Source organism: Elephantulus edwardii, unplaced genomic scaffold (genome assembly GCF_000299155.1).
Source record: "Elephantulus edwardii isolate Elephantulus edwardi_28Jun2011 unplaced genomic scaffold, EleEdw1.0 scaffold00023, whole genome shotgun sequence".
Taxonomy (NCBI): domain Eukaryota; kingdom Metazoa; phylum Chordata; class Mammalia; order Macroscelidea; family Macroscelididae; genus Elephantulus; species Elephantulus edwardii.
In genome coordinates this window covers 457,087-480,238 of record NW_006399773.1, presented here as the reverse complement: position 1 = coordinate 480,238, position 23,152 = coordinate 457,087, and the positions used below count along the sequence as shown (strand labels likewise).

Below are 23,152 nucleotides of genomic sequence, written 5' to 3'. Positions count from 1 at the left end.
ATAATAAATTTAAATTTAAAAAAAAAGAAAGAAAGAGCTGATCAAAAGAGGACAAAAAAAATTATCGTGAGACCTGGAAGGAACAGGAATCTTCAAAATAATAATTTTAAAAAATACATTTGACTCTTTTTAAAAAGCCTAAAATGTGCAGAAGTTTTCATTCAGTTATTCTGTTGTTATTTCTGAGGCAAGATTTAGTTGAGCCATTCACACACTGTGATAAACTTCAAAGATTACCTGAGAACAAGAGGAGATATCTTTAAAATTCTTTTCAAGCACCACCGATTTAGTGTCTGGACTGATAAGGTTAATCTCAAAACGTCCAACCTAAAAAATAAAAGCATTCAAATCAATATCTAATACTAACAAGGGACTAACATGTTACTTTACACTTCAACAAGTACAATAGATTCAAAGACATAGATCCCAAAGAGATCTTTACCTATTCTTAGGTGTTCAACTTCCAATCCAATCAATATTTCAATGTGAAATACGAGGGGCTTCAAAACGGAATTCCCCCTTTTTGACCAAAAATCATGACTATTAATTCAGTCTTAACTTACAAGATAGAAGAAACAAAGTCTTTTCCTCAGTATAAGACAGAGACCAACTATTCATTAACTTAAATCATTCCTTCTTATGAATGATCAGCCAAGTGAGATGAACATATAGAAATGTTGAACGGGGTTGGTAAGTTAAAAAAATTCAAAAATAAAAAATCATTCAGGGAAAATTAACAGCAGAGGCCTGTGACTCAGAAAAGTAACTCTGATATCACCTAAGAGGGGAAAATCAGTCAATCTGTGTGCAAATAAAAGATCCTTTGACCACATGCTTGCAGCTGAGATAAAGCAAGCAGCTGTTCACAGTTCACTGAGGTAAGCTGTGGGGTTTACTTCTGAGGGCTTCACTGAGAAAGGACGCAGGGCTCGCTACAAGGACAGAAGTTCATTTATTCAAGATACTTCAAGTCTCACACATAGAGGATTCATTAAGAGCCTCTACAGGTCAAGGGCTTAAATCTTTTAAGTTAAACTTGTGTACTATTAGAAAAATTACTTTTTTGCAATTAAGAGTGCTCTTTCACACCCTATTACATAGCTTGTACCAAATTACTAACTGATCTAGCAAATAATCAGACCAGCAGTGTTTCCTTCACTTCCCCTTTTGTCTGAACAGGTAAAACAAGTCTTCTCATCAGAAAATATCTATGGGCTTATTTTTCCTCTCTTAGAAAGCTCTTCCTTGTCCATGATTAATCACTCTCCCATTTTAATACATTTGTTATCTGTAATTATAAGAAATCAATTTGGCTAAGTTAGCAACTTAGAGCAAAATGCCAGTGAAACTAAGATAGGCAATCCTTTCCACAGATGCCATGACGCTTCTGTCTCCTTTCCCTGCCCCAATTCTGTATATTTTACAATCGATCCCATGCCTGCCTCAACCCTTTCTCTAGCCCTATGTTCTCTGTCTCAACCTGCCTTATCTGCTTCTGAGGCAGAAAAGAATAAAAAATGAGATATTCTGTTATTTAGGGAGGAGCTGGGCAGCTGCCTCCCTGCCAGGGGCACACACCTGGAACAGCATGGTCCTGTTCTTGTCGGAGTCCGACGGCTGGACGTGGCTGGGCGCGCTGGCATGCCTGCGGCGAGGCTGGGCACGCTGGCTATTCTCGGGCACCTTCCTCTGCACTCCGGTGACGCTGCTGCACCGAGCCCGGAACTCCTGCTGCTCATCCAGATCCGAGTCTTCCAAGATGCGTTCAGGGAAGCAAACGCGGGAGCTGGACAGCACAGGCTGGCTGGCCACTGTGTGTAAGCCTGAGTGGGCCCTGGGGGCGGCATCGGCCTGCTCCAGCAGGCTGTCCCCCGGGGGGCTGGGCACCTCTGCCTCCAAAGCCAGCGGGTCTTCGCCGGGATCCGTGCGCTGCTCACCCTGGATCTTGAGACGCTGCTGCTCGTGCAGGCTGAACTTCTCGATGCAGTCGTCAATGAGGCTGCACGGGGCCTTCTTGTAGGTGACGGTCACCTTCCCGCAGTACAGGACTTCAAACTTCTGAGAGTTGTAGAAGGCGTCCTCGTTATCTTTGGTGGGCTTGGCACCCTCTTTCATGGCTGCCTTAGACAACTGCCGTATGCTGCTGATGACATCAGGAACCTGGAGGGAAGGAAGGGGGAGATAGCCATGTCAGTTAAATATGTTGTTTGTTGATGCTGTGATGTGCCGTCGAGTGGCCTGCGACTCATAGTCAGCCTATGTACAACAGCCCTAAACCCTGCTCTATCCTGTGCCAACCTTATTGTCTCTGACCACACCTACTCCCTAGCCCCCATCACTGAATCAATCAATCTCATCGAGGGTCTTCCTCTCACGTGCTGTCCCTCCACCCTCCCATGCTTGACATCTCCCTCCAAGGACTGGTCCCTCTTTGCAACATGTCCAAAGTATGTCAGAAAGCTTCAGAATCCTTGCCTCCAAGGAGCAGCCTCCCTACGACGAACCTGTTCATTCTCTTAGCAGTCCATGGTATATTCAATACTCTTCTCCAGCACCACAGCTCAAAGGCATCAATTCTCCTTGTATCATCCCTAGTCACTGTCCAGCTCTATGACGCATAGCAAGTGACTGCAACGACCATGGTCTGTATCAGGTGCACCTTAGTCTCCAGACTGACATCATTGTTCTTCAGTACTCTGGAGAAGTCTCTGACAGCTGACTTACCCAACGCATATATAGAAATAATCTGTGCTCATGTGGTCCTGTTAAGAAGGGACTCTGGTCAGTCAGTGCTTAGAGTGCTGTAGTGCTGATCCAATGGCAGACCTTCTTCAGTGACTGGAATCCACCAGCAGCTCTGGAGAAAAAGATGGGCAACCTCCTCCATGGGCTTTACAACCTTGGAAACCTAGTAGAAGGTCAGCTATGAGTCAAACTGACTCAAATGTACTAAGAGAGGGCCACGGTCTGGTAGTGCTGTTGTTGTTATGTGCCACTGAGTCACCTGCGACTCATAGCGACACCATGTACAAAAGCTCTTAAGCCTGCCCTGTCCTGAGCCAGTCTCACTGACTCTGACACATCTACCCCCACTGCCCTAGTTACTAGATCAATCCTTCTCATCCAGGGTAGTCTTCTCCTATGCTGTCCCTCTCTCCTTCCGAGCATGATGTCCTTCTCCAAGAACTGGTCCTTCCTGGTCACATGCCCAAAGTATGTGAGACAGAACTTCAAAATCCTTGCCTCCAAGGAGACACTCGGTTTCACCCTGTCCAAGACAGACCTATTTGTTTTCTTGGCAGTCCATAGTATGTTCAAGGCTCTTCTCTAGTACCACAACTCCAAGGCTTTCATTTTTTCTGTCATCCTTAGCCATTAACCAGCTTCTCTGATGCATAGCAAGTAATTGCAAAGACCATGGCCTGGATCAGACACACCTTAATCTCTAGACTGACATCATTGTTTCTTAGTACTCTGGAAAGGTCCCTGACAGAAGATTTACCTAATGCAATTCATCTTTTGATTTCCTGGCTGCTGGTGCCAAGATCACTGACTATGGAGCTGAGCAACACTGTTAACAACCTCAGTCTCTTCTCCATCTCTCATGGTGCTGTGGTTAGCATATTGGGGTGGTGGTCCAAGTCAAATCAGACGTTCCATGTGAGAAAAATGTAGCCTGCTCCCACAAGTATTTGCAACCATAACTGAATTAATAAATATACGGGTCTATAAAGCAAACAATAACGCCAAAGAGGAACACACTCATTTGAGCCATTAACCATACGGCAGGGCAGGTTTTCCCAGAAAAAAAGTTCAGCAGGCAGGAAGGGAAAAGAAAGAAAAGAGAAGGGAAATGGGAAACAAGGACATGGACAAAGTTTTGCTCCACTGTGGAGACTGCACTCAATAAAATATGTATAAACTGTGGGATGGAAAGCCAATTACAATACAAAGGATTTAAAATAAATAAAGACCACAACAAACAAAAGGTTTACAATGAAGAAAACCTTACAATGCAAAGTTCTACTTTGTAGAGGGGCAATCTCTTCTTCTATGAGGCTGTAAAGCCTCAAAATACCCTCAGGAGGGTTTTCTATTAAGTGATTTTTAACTCAGGGACAAGGAAGTTTTACCTATTTAATTTAAAAAAAAAAGCATTGTTCTTCATAGCACTTAACCACATTTAATGTTCTGGACCATTTATTACATAAGCCAGAATGCAAATTCTAGAAAGGTGGTAATGTTTATACAGTGCTATATTCCCAGGGCTTAGAATCATTATGAATATATACCAGGTTTTCAGGACACTGGCTATCGAAAGAAAGTCCCTAAAAAACCAGAACAAATACAAAAAACCCATTCTAGTGACTTTTATCTTTGGGGGTGTGGGGAAGGGAAGAACGTCTTATAAGGTTGCTTCATATTGAGGCCTCTATATTCAACTCTCTTAGCATAACACCCATGATGAAAACAGAATTTCCTCTACTTCATCTAGTTACCTGCAGCACGTGACCAAAGCAGTCAGATCTAAATCATGAGAATTTCAGCTTTTGAGTCAAAATATTTCCTCTGAAAGTCCAAAGTCCAGAGCAATAGTTTCAGATGACTCACCCTGCATGTATTTCAGGGTGGACGTAAGCTGTTTTGTGTTACGTCATGACCAGCAACCTCAGCTGTTATTTTCTCTTTGCCATGTAAATGTGGTCAACTGTGACCTCTCAAGGGTAAAGCCACGGGACATGAACTGGATGGCAGGCTTCCCCGCAACAAGTACACGGTTCCAGTGGGCAGGGCAAAACCCACAGATAAAAATTATGTCTTGTTCCCAACTTACCCATTTTTTACCAAACCCTTTTCACCTCATTCTGTATCTCAAGCGCTCCTACATTTCTAAGTGTATCTCTCCAGAGGCCACTAGAGCTACCTTTAATACAGAAATGGAGAGCCCTAGTGGCCTAATGGTAAGGATACACACTGTCCACTCATAGGCAAGCAGTTCAAATCCAGCAGATGGACAATATCCTCCCCTGCAAATCTGCTGGAGGGTAAGCTATGAGTTGGTTCTGATGGCACATAACAGAATACAGAAGAGAAATAGTAGCTGTAGGATAGATTTTTGCTTAAAGACTGTCAATCTTCCTATAAATATTTAAACTGCTTTAGTACCAAGTGAAGGAGTTTCAAATGCTGTTAAGTGGTTAAGTACTCAGCTACTTAACTGAAAGATCTCAAATTCATCGCCATTACATTGGAACTGATTCATGGCTGACCTTCCAGCAGATTTTCAGGAGGCTGTAAATCACATAACAGGAGACTAACTATTTCTATCCTACACAGCCATTGGTGAATTCGAACTTTGAGTTAGCAGTGCAACTCGCTACAGACTATGCCACCAGAGTGCCAATTAAAAGATGGCTGGTTCAAATCTACTGGAAGCTCACTAAGGGAAAAACCCAGCAGTCTATTAGCATAAAATTTACAGCAAAAGAAACTCTATGGGATAGTTCTATTCTGCCTATAAGGGTCTTTACAAAAAGAAATTGATGCAATATTACCAGGCATTATTTATTCCCCCCTCTTGCTTTGGTGTCATTTGGGACATCAAAAAATATCAATTCTACCTTCATTGTATCAAGCACATACATGTATTACATGTTTGTCTTTTTTCCCTCCACCAATATAATATGATTATTTTTTTAATAAAATTTTACTTTATACTGGTTTACTTACAAAGTTTGTATACATTGTTTTTCATACCAGATCTTTTCCATTTCCTTTCCCAGCCCTCCTATCAGATTGTGTGACACTATGATAACCTCCCCATCATGCCCCCTCTGTCCATACCCATCCTCACGTAGCATAATGTTCTCCAGTCCCTCCCAAGTTAGGTAGTGATTTTCAAAATCATTGCTCCTGCATACTATGTAGTATTCCATTGTATGAATGTACCATAATTTCTAAATCCATTTGTCTGTGATTAGACATGTGAAGTGTTTTCATGTTCTTCCTATGGCAAATAACTCTGCTATGAACATTGGTATACAAATCTCCATTTATGCCTCAGTTCTAATTTTCTTGGGATATACTCCAAGCAGTGGAATAGCTGGGTAATATTGGCAAAAGACATGGCAAGACTTTTCACAGAGGAACACATTCAGATGGCCAACAGACACATGAATAAATGCTCCAAATCACTGGCAAAAAGAGAGATGCAAGTCAAAACCACAATGAGATACCATCTTACCCCAGTAGCAGTGGCAAAGTTAAGCACAACAGCAAGTAATAAATGCTGGCAAGAATGTGGAGAGATAGGAACTCTTATTCACTGTTGCTGGGATCATAAAATGGTACAATCACTCCAGAATGAAGTTTGATGTTTCCTCAAAAAGTTGAACACAGAAATTCCACATGACCTCTACCATAATATTAAGAGCTCTGAAGGCAAGATGTCATTGGTGGCTTGGTTTTAAAAGCACCACAGGCACTACTATGCGACCATAAGTAAAGGTTCAACATCTAAAATTGATAGTGGAAATTACCCCATTTGTTAGCAGCACAACTTATCACCTTGAATTCTGAACTAGTGTATTAGTGATTTAGGTCTGCTGTAACAAAAGAGCACAGACTGGGTGGCTTCAAAATAACCGAACTTTGTTCCCTCATAGAATAAAGTGTTTGGGTAGTAAAGAGTTTGAAAATAAGGATTAGGTCAGGCCATGCTCTTTCTAAAGGCACTAGCAGGGAATCCTGGCTTGCTGCTTCTAATCCGGAGGCTGCAAACATCTTTAACTCTCCTTGCCTTTCAGCAGCATAACTTCAACCACTTTACCTTTCTCTTCACATGACTATCTTCCCTCTGTGCCCAAATTTCTCATCTCTTGTTTAGATACCACGTTGATTTCATCTTAACTTGAGTCAACTGCAAAGACTATCTCCAAATAAGATCACAGTCACAGGACATTAGGACTTGAACACACTTTTTGGGAGGGCAAATCCACCACACTATGTAAGCAATTTAATTTTCCAATAAGCCAAGGCGTTAGTGTTATGAAACACAAAGATTCTCATAGTCTCAAATACCTTCTCTGGTTATGACTCAACTAATTTCCAAAGGCCTGGGCTGAAACGGTAGCTGCAAAACTGATCTACCAACCATAAGATCTGTCTTTGCTAGTCATTACATGAAGATACAATATAAAGTTTAGCATTAATATATCCCCTGCCTCATGACTTAGAGCCATGTAGAAGTGACAAATTGATGAAGTAAAGATAATAAATTATCCATAGTAGGGAAATGAGTTGTCAGTGAATCAGAAAATTCTTTTATTTAGCCATATATCATTTATTTAAGTGATAAATAAGGAGCAGTGTGTGCATAATCTAGTCTTTAATCAATAGTTGCACATACACAAGATATTATGGTATAGTGGTATTCTTACTCAGAGAGTTGTTAACTGACATGTATTTTGCATGTGCACGAACATCCCATGCACCGAACACTATATCATGGCATGGAGGAGGAATAGTGGAACTGTATCCACATTTACAATATTCTTCTTACCAAAACCATTTATAGAAAATAGGAACTGCATTGGAACATGTATCTCTGGATTGGAAGTTATCATATTGATAATATTTCTAGCCTTAAATGTAAAAAATTATATTGTTCAAAATAATTTGTTATATATTTGTTTAAATTTTTTCCTCTTTTAACAGCTGGGATCTAGAGGAAAGAGATAAGACCAGAGAATGGCCAAAATTATTGGGGCAGCTATTGCTGCCAGTTTAGGGCCTGTGTCAGGAAAAAGAAGTATTACTCATAAACAATGCCACCTAAAGGTAATAAAGGAGGTCAGAATTGCTTCCACTGTGGAAAGCTGGGCCACTTCAGTAGACAGTGTCACAGACGAGAGTCACAGATAGGCAAGGGAGGAAGCTCCCACTCACTTGCTGTAAGTGTGGATCTGAAGGACACGTGGCCAAGGGTGGCCCACATCAGGTCCTCATGGCTGACAGGACTGACAGGCCCCAGCTCCCAGCTGCAAACAAAGAAGGATGCTTCAACGATTCAGATCCTCCCTGAAGAGCCATGGGTGAGCATTAACATTACTGGTAAGTATATTCATTTTCTCCTGGACACAATAGCCTATTATTTGGTCCTAAAAGCCTTCTGAGGTCCCAACTCTTCTCACTATTTCTTAGTTGTTGGATTGATGGAAAACCCCATAAGCAGTTCCTTACTTCACCTCTGCCTTGCATGCGGACTTCCAAGCTGTAAAACAATCCAGTGGTAGATGGAATTTGGTCCAGGACTTAAGAAAAATAAATGGCATAGTTGAGCCTCTACATCTTGTGGTTCCTAACCTTTATACTATAATAGACAAAGTGCCAGTCAATAAACCTTTTATTTTAAGAACTACCTTCCCTCTGTAACTTGATTTGTGCCACTGTTAGAACCTCTACTTGGAATATTATTGCTTTTAATTTTTTACTCATGTACTTTTAACTTTTTAGTTAAATTTGTGTCTTCTAGGCTGTAATAGTTCCATGATGCATCTTCAAGGATATGAACATGTATGGCTAAGCACAATTGATAACAGTGCATCTAAATTCTAAAATCAATCTCCACAATTGTCTACATGTTTCCTATTGCCAAAGGGGCCTTTTAGAGTAGTGAGAGAAGATCTTTACCCTGAAACCTACAGCATCCCTTTTCAGCGGGAAGTAGCTAAGAGAATATGCCATCCCCTTTTCCTTATGAATCAGGGTGAAATCTCTCTCAGGGAGGAGTGATAGGGAATGGCAAAGGACACACTGATAAAGGAGATTAATCAGAACTGGTTTTGACAAGCACTGTGGCAATGGGACAATTAAAACAGACTTTCAAGGGGAAAAAAAAGAGAGGAATGAATTGGGGGGGGTAGAGAAAATAGTGCAACAATGAATGAATGGAAATCCAAAATCTCTGTAAATGTTCATTAAAATTAATAAAGTAAAAAAAATTTTTTAAAAAAGGTATGTCTTGGAAAAGGTGCAGCCAGAGTGCTCCTTGAAGACAAAGATGGAGAACCTTTCTCTCACATAGTTTGGCCATGTTGCTAGGAAAGGCTGTTCCTTGGAAAGTGGCATCATTCTTGGAAAGACAGAGAGTCAGTGAAAGAAAGAAAAACTCCCACAGAAATGAATTGACATAGTGACTGCAGCAAAGTTATCAAGTATGTCAAAGATGATGAGGATGGCACAGGATAGGGCAGGGCTCAGATCTTTGCCTATATGGTCGCTATGAGTTGTACTCAACTTGATGGCACCTAACGACAACGACAAGTGCTATGGATTCAACTCATTCTTAGGTTTCTGGGGCTACAAACATACATACATACACACACACACACACACACACACACACACACACACACAAACGAATGAACGAATGAAATGAAGAGATTGACCATTATTCCCCCCTGGAGTAGCTGATGGATTCAACTTTCTGACCTTTGAGTTACCAGCCCAACATGTGACCCACATGACACTAGGACTTCTTATATCTGTACGCAGATTATAAATATATTTGAATGAACTTAAATCTTCTTGTACGTATCACCTATTTTCAATGATTCTTGCCCCACCCCACCCCGAATATATTGTAGGCTCTTAAGTAGAACACTGATTCAGGGTGTATGCGTGTCTTTTGAAGCTCGTCCCGGTGACCTCTAGAAAAGCACCTGTCCTTAGAAATAATAGAGACAGCACTATCAGAAAACACTAGTAGAGGGAATCGACTGCAGTGACTCCATGGAGGACACAGTAGATTTGTCTTCAAAGGGTTTTCAACTGCTGATTTGAAGGGCAGGGGTACGGAGGTAGATTGCCAGGCTTCTCTTCTGAGACAGCTTGGGGTGGGCCCCTACCTCCAATCTTTCTATTAGCAGCCAAACAAAGCAACTTGTACAGCACCCAGAGTTCACAGTCTAGCCCACTTCCAATCTGATCAATTCTGACTCACGGTGACCCTTCATCAGGTTCCAGAGACTATAAACCTTTATGAGAACTGACTGTTTTATCTTTCATGGAGCATCTAGTGGATTCAAACTGTTGCCCTTTCAGTCCAACACTTAACCTTCCACGCCACCGGTGATCTTTTACCCGAGGGCACAAAGCAGTTTAGAACTCTCATCGAAGTTCTCTGAGGAAGAAAAGTTTCATAAATTCCTGTGAAAAGTCAAGAGGTGTAGCACCCTCAGAAGTGGAGAGCTGGGGCTTCTCTGCTTACTGTGCACCCCAACAAGGGAGCAGTTGTGGGTTTCAGGAACATCTCAACATGCTATGAAGCATCTCAAGGTGCTCTAACTTTGTATCAGAGGTTAAGTGTTCTAGTTTTGCAGGCTCTAGTTATCACAGTAACTCCAGCGCTCGGAGTCTGTCTACAATTCAGAGTACTTAAGAGGATTTACAGTGAATTCAAAGCACAGGTTTCATTTCTTAACATAAAGCAGTGAAAAACATTCCATTAAATTGAAGATAAATCTGTTTCTATTTTATTCCATCAGGAATAAAATTCCATATCAGGAAAATAAACAATGAATGAGATCAAGTCACCATATGAGCAAAATTATATTTTTGAGACATAAACTGTCACCTTTATTATTAAACCAGGAATATTTCAAGTTATTGAAATTATTCCTTTCTAGGAGTACACAAGAATCAATTCAACAAATAAGAAAAGGAATGGGCTTTTTCAAATGTCCCATGATGTTCAAAAAAGCACAGCGCCACCTTGAGCTAGGACCCTTGTGTTACATCTTCAGTAATCTCAAACTAATTCAGATACTAGGATCCAGATCCAGATTCAGACATTCAAACAAACTTTTGCCTTAAAGAGATAATTTTTTTAAAAGTCACTAAATTTCTCGACACCATGCTGCTGTTTCTCATTAATTAATTGTTATAATTATCAAACTCCATGAAAGCCAGTGATATTTTTAAAAAATCTTTTCTGGTTGATAAGATACTTCTTCAATTTTTATTATTTTTTTAGTGTAAATTTAAAAATCATATTGAGTCTCCATTCAACCACTGATAGATCTTTCCTCTTATAACACTGAAATGAATTATCGTGTCTAATTAAACTCTTATTATTAAAAAAATCTTTCGTCTAACTTGGGGGGAAGAGAATTTCTTCAAGTTACTGCACACTGAAATCTAAAGGTCTACACAGACAGTGGAGAAAACGCTGGCTCATAAAGAGCACTAAGAAAAGATACCTTTAGTCAGGAAGCCAGTGAGAAGGGGGTTCTGCAGGCGTGCTGAATATGCCAAGTGGATCCAGCCCTCAGTATTAACCCTCTGTCGAATTTAGAAAGCCCCTTTTTCTAAGCAAGCCAGAAGCAGTTCTACTGTACTTTCCTTGTCTCTGCTATCATAAAGCAGCCAATGATAAAACTTCCCAAGAGCAACCGTTAAAGCTTCAAATGTTAAGTATTTCCTGATTCCCATCAGGAAATACTTGGATTGGCCCTGGGCTAATGTGAACAAAAGCTCTGGCTTTTGCTACAAAAAAAATTTACATTTTTTTTTTTTAGATCGGGTCTTCATTTTATGCTACTTAAATAATCACAAGTGTCCAATCACTAATTATTAAGATCAAAAGATTAATCTAGAGAAAACACAGTAAGATATTTTCTCTTAGAATTCACTAACAAGTGGATAAATGTCAGCAATTTTCAAAACATAGAAGAGACAAAAATGTAAAAGCAAGCTTCTCAAAGCCTATTTTAAGAAAAAAAATAACTTGGTTTGTTCTTGGTCACAATTTTATGAGCTGCAAGTTCTCAATCATTATTAACTCTTCTGTAATAGCAGGGTTTAAACGAATTGTTTTTTTAAAAAGAAAAAAATTAAAGAAAAGCATTAGAGAACATTTTAAGTAAACTAGAAAGATTGCTGATTGAGAATGACTAACAACTCCTACCACTCTCTAGGCTTCAAAAGAGATGCACATGATGTATTTCGCTTTGGAAGTGGTGCCTGCCTTTAAAAGAAGCTTGCTGAGGAAACTTAAGACTAATTTCTAGACTGTTCAGGCAAGTGAAGGAAGATGGAGATATTATAATGATTTAAAGGAAAACTGAGCTGGTCATTCAATGTGAAGATTTCTACTTTGCTTCTAAAAAATATCTTATCTTCACCTAAAATAGTATGACCTGAACATATAGACATGCCATGAAATAATCCACTTATATTAGGGAAAATGTAACCATTCCTTAGACCCCAAAAACCCTAGATGTCTGTATGTTCATTGTTGTGTGTATGTTCTTACTGTAGCTGGCCGAGGATAATCTCAACAAAAAGGAAAATTGATTTTTAAAGCATTTTAACTTAAAAAAAAAAAACTACAGCATTTTCTTTTTCTCTTTAACTCAAAAGCAAAAATTGAGATTTTTTTTAAGTATTTTCACTTTTCCTCCAAAGTACTTCACAGATTTTAACAATTTATTAAAACAAGTTAATAATTTTAAAGTAAAATCTAAAGTCTAGTTTTTCCTGGTATATATTACAAATAACCAAGCAAAACAGTTACTTTCAAAATCACAGAATGTTAAAAGGAAAGGGAACAGTGGTACTACAATCTTGTTTTGCACATGTAAGATGAGGTTGTAAATCTCTAAATTTAGAGTAATAAAGAAAGGAGGGAAATTAGACACACAAGGCCAGACTATTTAGGACCAAAGCAAGCAAAACGTCTGGTAGTCTTGTACCAGAGTCACACAAGTAGCTTTGTTTTTGAATCACGGGCTATAAGCCAAGACCATTTCCTCTCCAGACCCAGCTTTGGAAATGTCCACTTCTTCGATACCATCAGTCAGCTGCTTTTGCAAATGATGGCTCAACTCTTTATAATCACTGCTACTCTCAGATTCAACCAAGCCCCAGGAATCCTTTAAACCTTGCTGGTTCATTTCTTATCCCTCGTCACGTCTCTCAATTTATGTTGTTGAAATTCTGCTGTGGAAGAAACAACTTGTCTCTGTGAGCAATCAAAATCTGCAAAAGGTATCAGAGAAGAAATCTACAGGGTAGCTCACAGGGGCAAATAGAAAAACCATGCAATCTGTTTAAGAGAACGGAATCTCCTTGAAGTGACTGAGATATGGAAGAAGATGGAAAAGGTGACAGGGTAAGTGAAAGGTAAAAGGGCAAAGGAGAAGGAAAGGACATTGTTGCTCAAATTAAAAAAAAAAACCCCACACAACAATATTTTTAAATGGAAACAATCTACAGCATGGCATATGAGGAGTGCATGTAACAGATATCTGAAGGTCCTGGGTTTACAGATCCACTCAAATACCTCTTACTATCAAAAAGTTAAGCATTATGGATTGGAGGAAGACTCATAAACAATTTGCATCAACAAGATGACCCAACCCTGCTTGCAAAAACTAAGGAGGACTTGAAGCGCTTACTGCAGAAGGTTGAAGATTGCAACCTTTATTATGGATTGATGCTCAACATCAAGAAAACAAGGATTCTCACCACTGGGCCAAATGGCAGCCATCATGATAGATGGTAAAGAGATTAAGATTGTGAATGGTTTCAGTTCGCTTGACTGTGGAGTCAACACACTCGGTACCAGCAGAAAGGAAATTAAAAGACGAATTGCATTGGGCAAGTCTGTTCTAAGAGACCTCTCCAATGTACTAAAGAGCAAGGATGTCAGTCTGGAGAATAAGGTACGCCAGATCCAGGCCATAGTCTTTGCAATTAGTTGTCATGTGTCAGAAAGCTGGATAATGACTAGGAATGCTAGAAGGAGAATTGATGTCTTTGAGCTGTGGTGCTGGAGAAGAGTGCTGAATATACCACATACAGCTAGGAGAACAATCAGGTACATCTTAGAGAGGGTGAGATCAAGCTGCTCCTTGGAGGTAAGGATTCTGAAGCTTCATCTGAAATACTATGGACATGTTTCAAGGCGGGATCAGTCCTTGGAGAGGGACATCATACTTGGGAGAGTGGAGGGACAGCGTAGGAGAGGAAGACCCTCAATGAGATGGATTGATTCAGTGACTGGAGTAATGGGGTTAAGTGTGTCTGATATAGTGAGATTGGCACAGGATAGAGCAGAGTGTATGGCTGTTGTACATAGGGTTGCTATGAGTCACAGACGACTTGATGGCACATTACAACAACAATAACAACACGTAAGACAATGGTCCAGAACAAGAGGTATATTGCAAAGAGTACTGGGGGAGGGGGTTGGGAGGGAGAAAACTGCAACAATTAATAAATATTAAAAAAGAAAGTGAGCTGGGGAGGGAGAAAGAAGAGGTGGGAGGAAAATGAGTAACAATGAATGAAAATCCAATTTTTCTGTAAACTTTCATCAAAATCACAAAGTAATTTTTTTAATAAGTCACTAATTTTATCTCTACTCTCAGGTTTTTCACCTAAGAACTGGAAATCATAAGACTTAACTTAGAAGGAAGCTAAGAAAGATTAAATTGTACATTCCTGGCACAGTAAGGCACACTTAAAACATTCAATAATGTTTGTTCTAATGTTGTCGCATTTTCCTTGAATAAGGAGAGATGGAAGAAGGAAGCTCTTGCTAAACACCTTCCTGCAGGAATTCTGCCTACTCTGCTTTTATCAGGGATAGAAAAATCCCAAGTCAGATCAGTAAAATATCAGGAGTTTCAGACAGAAAAAAAAAATTCCAAGGAGAAAAAGAATTACAAGAAAGGAAACAAAAAGTTAAAGGGGCAGTGACAGAATAATTGTGATTTTAGGGGAAGGTGTTCTGGAAAAGATCTAAAGTCTGCAAGGATGTGAACCAAGCAAATACCTGGGGAAGACAGATCTCAGCCAGAGAGAACACCAAGTGTGGTTTGCCCAAGGCAGACTTTGCCTCGAGCTAGAAGCCAGCACGGCTGGAGCTGGTGAGTCATCAGCAGAGTGGAGGAGGAGCGAAGGGGGAAGATGAATGTGGGGTGCAGGGAAGACTGAAATCATGCAGGGACTTTGAAGGGCTTGGGTTTTTCATTTTTAAAACAAAACAAAACCCACCAAACTTTTTTATTATCATTTCAGGGGATGTTTACAGAGTAAACTGGCTTTACATTCAACAATTAATACAAATTTTGTTTGGGGACACTGATCACAATCCCCACCAAATAACACTCTTCCCATTTCCATCAGTCCTTCTCTGCCTTCTGAGCTTTGCCCCTGAAGATATTCCGTCTTGTTTATCTTGTACAGTTGACTGTTCCAAGGACTACAGTTCTCCCTGATATTAGTGTTTCCCTCGCAGGCTTGTGTACTATTGTTGTTATTGCTGTTGTTGAACAGGTGGGGTGAATTCAGTACCATTAAAAAGACTGGTCTTTGCTCGGGATGGGCTGCCCTCGGCCTCCAGCTTGGAGCAAGCCGTAGCGGCCCTCTGCCCGGGGCGGGCTGCCCTCAGCCCTCTGCCCGGGGCGAGCCGTCACGACCCTCTGCCCAGGGCAGGCTGCCCTTGGCCCCCTGCCCGGGGCGAGCCGTTGTGGCCTTCTGCCCGGGGCGGGCTGCCCTCGGCCTGCGGCTTGGGGCAAGCCGTCGCGGCCCTCAGGGTGAGCTCCTCAGTCCCCAGATTGTGCCATCTGACCCCTGGGTGGGGAAGGAGAAGACAAAAAAAAGAATGCCTAGGGTATCCAGAGAATGTTACCTAGGCCACCTTCTGCCACCCTCCCCCCCTTCCCAGTAAACCTGAAAGCAACACCCTCAAAGCCCTTCTATTTGTAACTCACAAGTTGGTTCTCTCTAGGTTTGCTCCCTTTCCTATAAGTAACCTTAACTCTGAGTTTTACTCCAGAATTGACCCTGAACCCAGTGCCAGTGACAAAAAGGAAATACAACTGACAGATAAGGAAGCAAAGGAGGATGGAGCCTCTGGGTTCAACCAGCCATCCCCACTGGACCCACCTGGGAAAACACTTTGCAGTCCAGAGGGGAGCAAATGACAGGAAAATATCTTCTAACAGAGCAAGAAGGCAAGCAGCTGTAACCCAAGACCACCAGTAAGGTGATAAAGCGTCCTCCCTTCCCCCCTTTACATCTACGCCCCTGTTCAGCATGAAGAAGCCAGAGAGTCGGCATCCAATTCCCAAATCAATAAGACAGTTGGTTTAATTACTATTGGAAAATGCTTGTCATTCCTCTGTAGCATCTGGTCCCCACTGGACCCTCATCATTTCCTTCACCTGCTGCCCCCACCGACCAAACTGTGCAGCTCTGCAACTGCATCCTGGCCCATCCTCACCCTTCTGTCCCTAACCCTCACCTCCTTGTACCCCCAATATGTTTTTCCCAATAAAAAAATATTTAAAAAAAAAAGACTGGTCTTCTTACTGCTTTTGAGTTTATTTGACAGTTCCTTCCCACTCTATCCAGGGCTCTCCATCATGATCCCTTTAAAGAGATTGGTGTGGAAGCTGGACACCATCTAGTTCTTCTGATCTCAGGGTCAAGGCTGTTGAGGCACTTTGTTGCCACTGAGCAATTTGTTCTTATGCATCTTTGCTTTTGTTCACTCTTGTTTTTGGACAAGGACAGACACTTTTAATGGTCACACACTAGCTTTTAGCATCTCAGTCACTGTTTAGCACAGGTGCACAACAGAATGTAGAACATGGTCTTTATGAATTATATTCTTTTATTTTTACACTTAACCAGACAAAAGTCGCCAGTAGGGGGTTGTGTAGATAACTGGTGTAATCTAATTTGCTGTTGGTTTTGTTTTTGCTGTTGCTGTACCATCAAGTTGCCTACAACTCATAGTGACCCTGTGTACAACAGGGTCTGGCGCCTGCCCTATCCTGAGCCAGTCTTACTGACTCTGACACACCTATCTCCATTGCCCCAGTTACTGTATCAATCCATCTCATCCAGGTCTTCTGCACTGTCCCTCCACCCTTTCAAGCATGATGTCCTTCTGTAATGGGGAAGTTCCTCCTGGCCATATGCCCAAAGTATATGAGACGAAGCTTCAAAATCCTTGCCTCCTAGGAGCAGCCTGGTTTTACCCTCTCCATGGCTTCATCCTCTCTAGGATAAGTTTGTTTGTTCTCTTGGCAGTCTTTAAATCTAATTTATGTTTCTAGAGAATTCCCTCAACTGCTTTTTGGGGCATCAGTAAGTTGGTTCTGGAATCTATGGTACCAGTCAATCAGAGCCTTCAGCCCATCCACTGCCCTGACACCTGCAGATACAACTCTCCAGAACTGGTTGGTGTCCTTCCACTGATAGGCCTCCCTCTTCCTGGCCGGTGGCCTTTGTAGGGGTTGGAGTCAAGTCAAGCCAAGGATCTAGCAGTTTCTGGGACCTGTAGGTGGGGCAATAACAAAGCAGGAGCTGAGCATGAGCAATGGCATGGGAGACGTAAGCAGAGGCCAGCTTGCAGGTACATGCATAAAAATACAGTCAAGAAGATGGAAAGGACTGAGATGTAAAGGGAAAAAAAGAGTCAAGAATGACTTAAAAATATTTGGCCAAAGGAATTAGAAGCAGATCACAAGCAGAGGGCAAGGTGCTCAAGAAATCATGACCTTAGTTTCATTAGTTTTTGAGGTGCTTATGCACATCCAAAGAGCAATGTTAGTGGGCAGGTAAATGTCGGAGTTCACACTGTGAATGGGTTAAAAGCTAGGAGATGCACATTGGAGTTCAAATGTGAGTGAGGTTAAAAGCCAAAGCAATGTTGGAGCTCCCATGTGAATAAGGTTAAAAGCCAAGAGATGTGTGTTGGAGTTCACTTCACATGTGAATGGGTTAAAAGCTAAGAGATGCATACACTCATGACAAGGGCAAGTGTAAATGACATCGGAGACACACATACATAGAGAGAAATCACCAAAAATGAACCCCAGAGGTATACAATTGCTGTAGTTTTGGAGATGAATGTGGAAGGAGAAGAGAGGGACAGCAAGGACTTGGAGCAAAATCAGGCAACACTGATATTCTGGAAACCAAGTAAGAAAAGTTTCCAAGAAGGATCTCAGCATGAGATCTCAGGTGACCTCAATAAAAGAGATTTGGGGATAATGCTGATGGGAAAAGCTTTCTTAAAGTACATTCATAAGAAAAGTCAGAAATGAAACCCAAAACAGCAGATACAAACAATCCAACCAGGCCAGGCAATCTCCTCCCATGAGATTTACAGCTGCTGAAAACCCACTGGAGGGTCAGCTATGGGATGGTTTTCTGACTCGACGGCACACAACAACAACCACCAGGGCAGTAGGGCCCCTGTGAGCACAGTGGTTATGCACTTGATTACAAACGAAAGATCAGTGGTTTGAATTCGGTTTCTCTTCTAATTGGACAGAATCAAGAGACAAAAGTTAGATTTCAAAGACAATTCAAGAAAATCAAATTTCTTACATATGTGTAATCAAGTTAAATTTTACTTTTCTTTTTCTGCAACTCTCAGTTGTAATTGAGAACTTTGTCTTACATATTTGGGGCATGCTGTCAGGAGGTGAAAAAACTTTGAAAAAGACATCATGCTGGGAAAAGTCAACAGAAGAGAGGAAGACCCTGAAAGGGGGCTGAAACCCGGGTTTGAGCAGGTAGCAATCATGAAGGTGAAAACGGGAGAAGACAGAACAACTCAGATCTATTGTTCTCAGGGTCGTTATGCCCTGTACCCAACTCAAAGGCAATGAACAGCAGTCAGAACACAGGGCCAGGTATAAGCATCTCCAGAAGTATGCATGTATGCTGCTGCTGCTGTTATTATGTGCCCTCGAGTTGCCCGTGACCCATAGTGACCAGCTATGTAATTACTGATCTGGAACTAGGAGGTCTGCTATCAATGTGAGATCTGTCTTTTCAATGGCATGCTTCTATTAATCAAATGAGAACCATCATTTCCTTAATAAGGAGTCCTGGTGGCACAGTGGGTAAGTGCCCAGCTGTTGAGGGCAAAGTCCGTGGTTGGAACTAACGTGCTGCACTGCTCGGGAAAGCTAAGGCAGGGCCTTCTGCAAAAATCACAGCTTTAGAAATCCTGCCGAGCTGTTCCACTCTTACAGAACGGCCGTGAGTCAGAATCAACTTACAGCAATGTCGTTGTTGTTGTTGTTGTTGTTGTTGTTGTTGTGTACCACAGAGTAGAAACTGACCCGTTACTGGGTTTTCAGAGGCAGTAAACTGCACAGGAGGAGACTGCCCATCACCCTGTGGAGCGGCTGGTGGCCTTGAACCATAAGTCTTTGGGATTGCAGTGCAGCTTCTTGCCACTAGACCACCAGCGCTCCCTAACAGCAATAATGTGCCGTTTTTTTATTTGCTTTATTAAATGGTTGTGGGATTTTTTTCCTTTAAAAAAAATGTACAGTACAATAGCATTTGTATTTATTCCGAAAAACACTAGAGGGAGCTTTTCCCCTTGAACTAATTCATCTAATTTTTTTCAAATTCCTGTATCTTCTCGTAGTAGTGATAATACTGAAAGAATGTGAAGATTCATAAAATATTATTGTTGTTTTCATTTCAGTCTCATAAAATTTAAAACTATCAAGTCAATTAATTGGAAATTTAGATAGTTAAGCAAGTTTGGCAATGAAATTAGCAAGTCAGATCAAATTAGGCTGGAAGAAGGAGGGCAAATAAAAATAACAACATTTAATATGTCTTATTTTCACATAGGTTATAACAGATATAGTAAGAATAATATTCATGTTGTCCTTTATTATAATGCACAAAAGCATAACAGCATTTAAACACAATGTTCACAAATGATATGTAAGCAACTCTAACATGCCAACAATTTGAATTCACAAGAAGAGAAGAACCTTCTGAGCAAGGTTGACTTGTGCAATGGAATGTGAGCTTTGGGAAAATAGGCAAGGACCCAAATAGCCTGACATTCTCCAGACAAGAGCAAGAGATAAAGCTGTAATATTATCAGTAAGCAAAAATCACCACGCATTTCTCAGAAACCTATTTTTGTCCCAGCCTTCTATCTTACTTCAGATATTTATAACAGTAGACAAGGGTTTTTTTCACCTTGCAAATGAACTTCACATCTTAGAACTTTCATTCAGAGACACTGGCTACTTGTAAGCATAAAGTGCTTATGTCTCCTATCTTCAAAGAAACATCTTAACTGTATACCTTCTGGGAATAAAAAGAAAAATTAACATGTTGCCTCACTCCACAATTAGTTCACGAGGCAACAGCTCTCACCCAGACCTGGCTTATACTTTTCAGACCCAAGCCCACTGCTGTTAAGTCCAGTCAAATTCCACTTGGAATTATCTTTCATCAAGTGGGCAAGGTGGTGACTGTATCACAGGAGAGCTCCCAGCATTCTCCCATAATGTCACTGGTAGATCTGAACTGTCAACCTCTGGGTTAACAGAAGGGTCAGCAAAGAAGAAAACACTTGACCAGGTGGACTGATGCAGTGACTACTGTAATGGGCTCTTATGTGTCATGAAGTATGAGGATAGTGCAGGATAGAACTGGGTTCAAACCTTTTGGTCGTGGGGTCCCTATGAGTTGTACTCAACTCAATGGCACCTAACAAGAGCCTTCAATGAACCATGCCAGCTGAGATCCTTCTCACTTTGCATGGAAGTAGGAAAAGAGCCAGGGGAGGCCTGGCTTATCCATCCTAAATGGATAATTATTTGGCTGCTAATCAACAAGTTAACCATCTGATTCCACCCAGCAGCACGTCAGAAGACAAGCCTGGTGATCTGCCACAGAGAGATCGCAGCCATGAAATTCCTACTGGGCGGTTCTACTCTAGACATTACGTCAGAAAGGGGCTGCCATAAACAGCGTCCAATCCAGGGCAACTGGTTCATTTGACTGGTTTATTTCCGTTTACATTAACAGCTCGCACTATAGCACTGTACTCTAGGCTCCCTGAGCCTCTGGGAGAAGTGAGCTCTTTTGAGACAACATGTGTCACAGTTGAATGTGCCTGGTGAACTCCAGGGAAATGAAAGAAACCAAAGCCAGCATTTTTTTCCCAAGACGTGACCCTGTGGTCCTCATTTCTCCTTCTCACTGGGGACTAGAGCGAGCTTTACCTTTACTGGGTTCCAATCAGAAAAGACTTTTCTCGTAGATGATAATGTTCTTCAAAGAAGATATTCCTCTTGGATTATCAAACATCAAACGCTTTTCTCCCTTCTTCTGTGTGGCCTGAATAACTGACAATGATTTAAATGGCTCGAACAACACAAATCTCTAATGATTTTTTTTCTTTAATTGCAGAGAATGTCTTGGGTTAACATGTTTGCTGGGGCAGGGGAAGGTGCTTTGAGTCTACCAGCAGAATCCTGAAAAATAGGCTTGACAATCTGCTTTCTCAAAAATCAGCCACTGATAACCTTAGGTGGCCCAGCCCCCTTTGGTACATGGGGAAATCTTGGAGCTCTTCAAAGTCAAGAACATACTTTATGCATCAATATCGGACTTAAAACCAGATTAATAAATCCAGTACTTCCATAAGCAATGCATCTCCACCCCTGAAATGTCTCTGAAATGTCATCACATTGCTTGAAAGGCACCTGGAAGAGAGGGCACTGTGTTGTGACCTCACCCAGCCTGAAGGAGCCCTTCGAGGCCTTCATCCACAGGCCTGTATGCAGAGATCTTCACAGAACTGTATCACAGGGCCCCATCACCTTCCAAGAAACTGGTCTTTTGTGAATTATGATTTTATTTCTAGCAAAGTAAAAAAAAAAAAGAACTTTTACTGATGAAATTTATTTTATGTATATAGATCAAACATAAAAATACACACAACAAAATGCCAGAAACAAAAACCACTCCAACATCATCACCACTGAATCAATTTGTGCTCACAGCAACTTTACAGAACAGAGTAAAACAGCCTCATAGTTTCCAAGGCTGTGGGGTCTTTACGGAAGCAGACTGCCACCTCATTATCCCATAAGGCATCTAGTGGGTCTGAACTGCTGACATTTTTTGGTTAGCAACTGATCATTAAACCATTGTGTTACTTCCTTAGATGTAATCTCTCATCTTAGAATTTAGGTGACATTTATAACACTAGAATATTTTCCATGATGTAATAACCTAAAAGACGGACACTTAGGGCAAAGCTCCAGTACTAGCGTTAGTTCAACATAATCAAAACAAAAAGAAATTGAAGAGATTTGCACAGAGGCTATTAATAACTATGTAACCGTGAATAGGAACTGAATTGGTAGTAACTGTTTTTTTCATAGTATGATAATGTGCCGAGGATTCTTTCTCATCAAAATGCAAAAAAGGGGGAGGTACCTTGCCAAACGTCACATCTTCAACTCAAAACCAAATCCAAAGCAAACTAGCAGGCCTTGATTTTTTCCAAACATGGCCTGCTTCTGAGAAAGAAAAGAATAAGAATTCTATAATCATAACTTATAAAGCTGTAGAGAGGCTTCAGGCCGTTTGTTCATAGGGTCCCTATGAGTCGTGCTTGACTCGAAGACAATCAACAACAACAACAACAACAACAATCATAAATCATTCGCAGGGTGTTTATCAATCTCAATAAACACTGTTTTCTCTACTTCATGAACACGGCCAATACTGTTACCCTCTGTCAAGACTTCCCTCCCTCCAGCCCAAGGGTCCTGATGCTGTTGTCGCTGTAGGTGCCACCAAGCTGACTCTGACCCATCTGCATGACAGGAGGAAACCCTGCCTGATCATATGCCCGTCTCACAAGCTCTGCAGACGCCCACTATTGGAGACACTGGGTCAAATCCATCTTCTGAAGAGCTTTCTCTCTTTTTGCTGATCCACCACTTTTCCAAGTAAAGGGCTTTTTCACAATTTCCTTTTCCAGGAACTGATTGCTCGGGACAGCATGCTCAAGGCGTGTGAGATGAAGTCTCCCTCCTTGCTTCTACGAAGCACTGTGGATATGTGTATCAAGCTGGTCCCATGACCATTTCATGGGCGGGCATGTAACCCAAGTCAGGTCAATCTGAGTTGCTCCTTAATATTTCTGAAAGGGACAGACAGATGAAAGGGTGAAAGACAGATGTTTCAATCTGATGTCCGAGGATGCTGAAGTTAACCTAGTACCCTTAGGTGGGCCTATCTTTTTGTTAAAGAAAGCCAACCTGCAGTTTGCCAAATTAAATAA

The 23,152-nt window shown here is 41.3% G+C and overlaps 1 protein-coding gene across 4 annotated transcripts in view; it reads right to left on the bottom strand.

Moving 5' to 3' along the window:
• The window catches only part of TBC1D4 (TBC1 domain family, member 4), a 262,787-nt gene that overhangs the window by 90,498 nt on the left and 149,137 nt on the right, over positions 1–23,152 (bottom strand). For all 4 annotated transcript variants that reach the window (XM_006882703.1, XM_006882704.1, XM_006882706.1 and 1 more), the window contains exons 2-3: positions 1,579–2,160; positions 238–327 (exon numbers count right to left, since the gene is read on the bottom strand). In XM_006882703.1, the coding sequence (XP_006882765.1) occupies positions 238–327; positions 1,579–2,160 (672 nt within the window). The remainder of the gene's footprint in view (positions 1–237; positions 328–1,578; positions 2,161–23,152) is intronic.